Source organism: Tupaia chinensis, unplaced genomic scaffold (genome assembly GCF_000334495.1).
Source record: "Tupaia chinensis unplaced genomic scaffold, TupChi_1.0 Scaffold138584_1, whole genome shotgun sequence".
Taxonomy (NCBI): Eukaryota; Metazoa; Chordata; class Mammalia; order Scandentia; family Tupaiidae; genus Tupaia; species Tupaia belangeri.
The window spans coordinates 803,314-810,358 of record NW_006198478.1 but is presented as its reverse complement, the minus strand read 5'-3'; the positions used below and the strand labels follow the sequence as shown (position 1 = coordinate 810,358).

At 52.8% G+C, this 7,045-nt stretch overlaps 1 protein-coding gene across 1 annotated transcript in view; it reads left to right on the top strand.

Annotated features, from left to right (window-relative positions):
• The window catches only part of ARHGEF40 (Rho guanine nucleotide exchange factor 40), a gene marked incomplete at its 5' end in the record, with an annotated part of 23,147 nt that extends 16,956 nt beyond the window's left edge, over nucleotides 1-6,191 (top strand). Inside the window, 8 exon segments of the mRNA XM_027765515.1 lie at nucleotides 573-788; nucleotides 1,746-1,916; nucleotides 3,135-3,312; nucleotides 4,086-4,190; nucleotides 4,401-4,544; nucleotides 5,047-5,177; nucleotides 5,550-5,596; nucleotides 5,796-6,191. Of these exon segments, the coding sequence (XP_027621316.1) occupies nucleotides 573-788; nucleotides 1,746-1,916; nucleotides 3,135-3,312; nucleotides 4,086-4,190; nucleotides 4,401-4,544; nucleotides 5,047-5,177; nucleotides 5,550-5,591 (987 nt within the window).
• Nucleotides 6,192-7,045: the final 854 nt, after the last annotated feature.

Below are 7,045 nucleotides of genomic sequence, written 5' to 3'. Positions count from 1 at the left end.
AAATCACAGAAAAAAAAAAAAAGAAAAGAGCCAGGGAACCAGCAGTTAGCGTAATGGCTATGTCACTGGACTCCGACGTAGTTGACCGCAGTTCGCGTCCCGGACCCGGTAGCTAAGAACTCAAGCCGGGCGCGCGTGCGTGCGTGCCCAAGATCCCAAGAGGAGAATGGAGGAGAAGGGTTTGCGGCATGACCATCCCCTCTGGGGCGTGATTTTTCACTCTCTGTCTCTCTGTCTCTTTCTGTCTCTCTGGCGAGCACACATGCCCTATAGCGAAAAACCTCTCCAAAAAAAAATAAATAAATAAATAAATAAATAAAAGTTAAAAGCCAGAAAGTATAATGGCTGGTTATTCGGTTCCTTTTCTGTTTCCCTTCAGTATGTAAGGGGCTACGTCTCCTGCAGGTTCCCTACCTGCTTTCTTTCTGGGGGAAGGTTTTTCACCTTATCTTTGGGGGAATCTACAGTTCATCTACACCCAAAGCCCGAGTACCACCTACCCTCCCGCTGGAGTTTGATCCCGGAGACTCCAGCCCTTCCCTTCACCCCTGTCTGTCTCGTCTCCAACCTAGGGTTCCATGGAAGGTGGCCCTTACCTGCCCCGGGCCCTGCAGCAGCCCCTGGAGCAGCTGGCTCGATATGGGCGGCTCCTGGAGGAGCTCCTGAGGGAAGCTGGGCCTGAGCTGAGCTCTGAGCGCCAGGCTCTCGCGGCAGCCATGCAGCTGCTCCGGGAACAAGAGGCCCGCGGCAGAGATCTGCTGGCCGTGGAGGCAGTACGCGGCTGTGAGGTAAGGCCACGGCTCGTTACTCCCCCTCAGGCTGCCTGGCCCTGTGGCCTTGGAAGCAGTGTAGACTGGTGACAAGAAAATCAGACCCATCAGAGAGCCCCAGGCTCTAATTTCTAACCACTTGGGTAGCCTTGGTTAAGCCACTGAACTTCACCGGGCTTCAGTTTCCTCATCTGTAAAAAGCTGCAGCAGCAATGCCCTGCTGTGTTCCCACAGTGCCCATGCTCTTCCTCTTCTTCTTACCTTTCCCTGTCTACACTTCCTCCTGCCCCTCAACACCCAGTGTATCACTGACTCTCCTCCACCTGGTGCTTCTCCAGCCCTGAGTTTTCAGAACAGTTTGGAATTTCCTGGGATAGACCTATTTCCCCTTCAGTTCTTTGCTGACTGTCTTTGCAGTTCCTCAACATGAAAAGTTCCCCATGGGGGGCTGTAAAGTCTATGGGGCAATGCATCTTCCCATCTTCAGAGGCAGGGTTATTCTGTTAGCCAGGTGCTGTGCATGGTGACCAAGGATGGATTCTAGGGACCAGTAGTTGGCATAATGGCTATGTCGCTGGACTCCCATGTAGTTAACTGCTGTTTGAGTCCTGGACTCGGTGGCTTAAACTCACGCCAGGCATGTGTGTGTGCGTGCCCAAGATCTCAAGAGAAGACTGAAAAAGGGATTGCAGTGTGGCTATCCCCCCTGGGGGGGGTAATTTTTTCACTTTCTATTTCTCTGTCTCTCTGTCTTTCTGGCAAGCACACACGCCCTACAGCAAAAAAAAAAAAAAAAAAAAAATCTTAAGAAAAAAAAAAAAAAAAAAGGATTCTAGGCCTAGGTCTTCTCCGATTTCCTGACTCTGCCCGAGAACCAGTGCATTAGGCCTCTTGCCCTATAAATCCATTTTTACTCCCCATAAAACACACACAAAGGGGCCCTGGGCCGACGACATTTCCTTTTCCTTTTCTCAGATAGATCTGAAGGAGCAAGGACAACTCTTGCATCGGGACCCTTTCACCGTCATCTGTGGCCGAAAGAAGTGCCTTCGCCATGTCTTTCTCTTCGAGCATCTCCTCCTGTTCAGCAAGCTCAAGGGTCCTGAGGGGGGGCCAGAGACCTTTGTTTACAAGCAGGCCTTTAAGGTATAATGCCTGGGGTGGGGGGAAGGACAGACCGGAACTCATGCTCTTCTTAAGAACTCATGACGTTCGAGAAATTCACCTCCCACCCAGGTTCTCAATCTAGTCTTCAGAAAAGTCAGAAAAATACATCATGACTTTGCCGAAGGCACCATACATCATTTAGAATAGGCTTTGGCCTCTGATCAAGTTAAAATGTCAGAGAAGACCCTGTCATTGGTCTTCCTTATTGTTTATGCAGAAGCTTTTTTATTATTCATTTTATTTTAATTTGACCAGAGAGAGAGAGAGAGAAAGAGAGAAAGAGGGAAAATGAGAAAGTAAGCCACCAGGTCCAGGACTAGAACCGTGGTCAGCCATGTGGCAGTATCCAGTGCCTTAACCACCATGCCACCTGCTGGTCCCTTTTTTTTTTTTTAATTTTTAAAGGAGAGGTTTTTGTTTAAGGCACATGCACTTGCCAGAAAGACAGAGAGAGACAGAAAGCGAGAAATCACCCCCCAGGGGGGATGGCCACGCCACAATCCCTTCTCCTCCATTCTCCTCTCGGGATCTTGGGCACGCGCACACATGCGCATGGCATGAGTTTAAGCCTCCGAGTCCAGGACTCCAACTGCGGTCAACTATATGGGAGTCCAGCGACATAGCCACTACACCAACTGCTGGTCCCTCTGCAGAAGCTTTATAAGGCATTCTAAGCCAGACCACACAGGAGAGGGCCTCTCCCATTAAGGACTCACATACCCTTTGAGTGACGGGCGGTCCCTGGGGTGTGAGGACAAAGGACACTCTATATAGTGTAACTTGACTGAACTAAGGAACCCAAGAAGGCAGAGGCCTTGGTTTAGGGAAGTGGCCTTGCTATCCTGATAAACATCCATGGCAACCTGGATCAGGCAGCGTGGGATGATTCTAAGGGCCTTTGTTTCCCTTTAGTGCCAGAGCTTCAGGGGGAGTATAATATAAAGAAACATGCCTAGGTTTGGATAACAGAGAGATTCAAACCCCAGCTCTCCAGTAGGCTATGATAAGCCTTTTCTCCGGGCCTCATTCTCCTGTAAATTATGGTTGTTATGAAGACTAAATGTAGAACACTTGGCACATGGTAGGTGTTGAGCAAACATTTACTGAACATCTACCAGATGCCAGGCTAAGCGCAGTGCCTGCCCATGTGGTGCCAACCTAGCCAAGACTCACCCATTCCCCTCTGCTCCTCCTCAGACTGCTGACATGGGACTGACTGAAAACATCGGGGACAGCGGGCTCTGCTTCGAGCTGTGGTTTCGGCGGCGGCGTGCACGAGAAGCATACACTCTGCAGGCAACCTCGCCAGAGACCAAACTCAAGTGGACAAGTTCTATCGCCCAGCTGCTGTGGAGACAGGCAGCCCACAACAAGGGTACTGGGCAGAGCCAAGGGAGGGTGTGCCGAGAATCAGGGCTGTGGCAGGAGAGTTTCTGAAGAGTGTGGAAACTGCTTGGTAAAACGGGGTGTAGGATGAAGAAGGAAGCATGCGTTGTGAGAAGATTCAAGGTCTGATTTAGAAAGATCGCTGAGAAAGAAGTTAGCCTAAGGGTACCCAAAGGAAAGGAAACCTCTAGCAGACTTCAGGGAACAGGCGCTAAGAGCTGGCAAAGGGCGAAACACTTCTCTGGACTTGGGCTTCAGAACTGCTGCCCTCTACATTTACATGCTGTGCGACCTAGACTCGCTTTTTGCTCTCCTTGGGTTTTGTTGTTGTGGTTGGTTGGTTTGGTTTCCTGCTGGGGTTTCTTTTTTTAATTCTCTGAACCCCATTCCACTCATCTGAAAAATGAAATAGCAGTGTCTTCATCTTAGTGTTATAGGGAGAATTAATAAGGAGACAGGGAAGCTTTTGGGAGCTGTAAAAGTAGAGCCATACGTGAGTTTTGCTCTTACTGCCCAAGACACAGGGAAGAAGCTGAGTATCCAAAGGCAGGCAGCGGGATGCGGACGGGCAGGGTGCGGCGTGTGGGAGAGAAGAGACAGATTATCTAAGGAGGGAGTCAAAGACCGCCAGCACTGTGTCCTGATAGGCGACAGAAGAGTGACGAGACACCAGAGGAATGAGAGGGAGGACCGAGAGTTGGGAAGAATCAACCGTGCCGTGCTAGGAGGAGCAGAGGTGGTAACAGGGTGTCTGTTCCCTAGAGCTCCGAGTGCAGCAGATGGTCTCCATGGGCATCGGAAACAAACCCTTCCTGGACATCAAAGCCCTTGGGGAGCGGACACTGAGTGCTCTGCTCACTGGAAGAGGTGAGGGCCAGGGTGCTGGGGGTCGGCCCCCGGAGGTCAAGACCTTGACAATGAGGGCACAATGGGGAGGCCTGGTGGAAAGTGAGGAAGGGTAATGAATGGGCATCTCTTCCCAAAACCTGTGGGACTGAATGGGAGGCCCTTTAGGAGACTGAGGGACGTCCCAGGGAGACACCAGCACCCCACCCCCCCACTCCCCACTCTCTGCAGCCGCTCGCACCCGGGCCTCCGTGGCCGTGTCATCCTTTGAGCATGCCGGCCCCTCCCTTCCTGGCCTCTCGCCGGGAGCCTGCTCCCTGCCTGCCCGCGTCGAGGAGGAGGCCTGGGATCTGGACGTCAAGCAAATTTCCCTGGGTGAGGCACCTCTCAAGGGGTGGCCCCCAACAGCTGGGTCATCGTGGTGTTCAGGCTGCTTGCTGCTGAGCAACTCCTTTTTCTAGCCAAGTAGCCCAGCTGCCATGACAATTGTGTACAGCTTTCCCATTGCTAAAAGACCCTTCCATCTGGTTGCTAGGGTGATGCTTACAGCAGCCTGTTGCTAAGAAGCACTTCCTCTGTACTTCTCTCCCTAGCTCTCCTTGGGTTTCTATGGAAACTGCCTCAGCTTCCTGTTGTACCCTCCTGGTTCACCACGGCAATCCTTATAGTTTCCTGTCGCTTCTTTCCTGGTTGTTCTAATGATGCTGCTGACAATTTCCTGCCTCTTGGTAGGGGGGGTCCTCTCACAACTGGATTGCTATGGTGACTCACAGCTTCCTGTTGCTATGGAGCTTTTCTTCCCTGATGGAACAGCTTGGTTGCTTAAGGTCATCTGGAGGGGTTCTATACCCTGCTCTCACCCTAGCTTCCCCTCCAGCCCCAGAAACACTTGACTCTTCTGGAGATGTGTCCCCAGGACCAAGAAACAGCCCCAGCCTGCAACCCCCCCACCCTGGGAGCAGCACTCCCACCCTGGCCAGTGGAGGGATCTTAGGGCTATCCCGGCAGGTAAGTCCCTGCAAGAAGGCATGGGAGGGGGTGATCTCTGGCCACTTTCTGAGCGGGCTTTTCTGATCATTCAACCCGTTGAGTAGGCAGGGGGCTCTGGTGACCCATGCTCCCTGCCGAGGCTACAGACGAGATTCACTGTCTAGTCTGCCTTTCTCCTCTCCCCGAGGCCTGGCTGAAGAGTCATCTAGGCCAGAGGTGAAAAGGAATCTGTAATAAGGAGCCTAGTGCTGGAGCAGATGGAAGGAGAGAATACTAGAGGCCTGGTTTGGACTTGGGTTTACTTGAAGGAGTCCAGAAACTTTGGGAAAGAAAGAACCAAACTGACAGGCTTGGGAGTCCTTGGATTCACTGTAGTTTCTCTCCCCCCAGAGTCATGTACGAGCCCTGAGTGACCCCACCACTCCTCTGTGAGCTGGGTGAGTCGGCACCCCTTCTGTCATACCCAACCCTCCTTTCTTCTTGCCTGTACCTCCTTCCTTCCCCAGCTGCTGGAGAGCTCACTTCCCCTGTACCCACCCGCTGTCCCTCTCGCAGCTCCTTTGGGGCTGGAATGGCAGTGGGACACAAAGGACACTGGGAGAGCCTAATCCCTCCCTCTGCTTCTCTGACAAAAAGGTCAAGGACCAGTGTGGTGCCCTGCTGCCACTGTCTCCAGCTCTCCCCAGCTTGGTGCCTTCTGCAGGAACCCAAGTGGCCACACTGGCTGGCCTTCAACTCCTGGCAGTAAAGATGTGATCCCTCTTCCAGTCCTTCCCCATCCTGGGCTGTGGCGCACGCCCAGGACACCACTCCTGTGCTGGCCCTCCCCTGACAGCCTATGATCTTTTCTCACTTTCTGAGAAGACTCGCCTGTGCCAGGTCAAGGGGAGTTCTCGGTGACTCCGTTCTGGGATGTCCCAGGATGTGGAGCTATGCAGACCATTACAGGAGGGTGGGGAGGGGACCTGTAGACTCTATGTATGTAATTACTGTTACTATAATGCTGTTATTATATTAAATGTACTTACTCACGCTTTGCCTCCGGGGAGCTAGAGCGGTCCTCTGGTGACTCACTTGAGCACTTCCCCTCAACCAACCATTACTAGAACACAGAAAGTAAAACCAAGCCCGGAAGGCACCTTTCGTCCCTTACTGCCGAAGGCTGATGTCCTGACCCTAGGAGAATGTGCCACCTCCACAGTGGCTCCCAGAAGCTCAATGCACTCTTTGAAGGTTCTCCTCCCACAGTGCAGCCACATGGTAAGGCTGAACTGGTCTAGACAAACTGCAACCAGCAGTCTAGCACTGCTCCAGAGGAGGTCCTCAGGCCACAGTGCGTGAGCACCCCCAGGCTACTGGTTAACTGCCCATTCTTATGCCAAGCCCAGAGCTGCCATTCTGATGCCTGGGGGTAAAGCCTTCATTATTTATCAAGCTTTTTAGGTGATAGCTAAGTGCCCAACCGGGTGACTGTTTGATGGACAGAAGGACACAAGGAAAAGCAGAGGACATAGGCAGACAGACACAGGGCCCTGTGCCTCAAGACACCTGTTTATTGGGGACACGACTCTGCAACAGGGATGACAGGAATCGTACCAAAAATAGCGACGTCTACAGAGCCCCTGGATGGGGCTAGAAGGGTACAGTGCCCCCCACCCCCACCCCTTGTACAAAAATAAACTCTCACGCCTATGGACCAGCAAAGACTGGCAGAGGGGGCTCCTCAACAGCGACCCAACCCTCTGCCAGCCCTGGGACCCCGTTCTTTGACCCTCACCTCTGCCACTTCTAAGGCACTGTGACTCCCCTGGGCTGGGTGGGTACCGCCCGCCCACCCTCCTACGCCCGCCGCCCCCACCACCACCCCCTCTGGTCCGCCTGGGGCT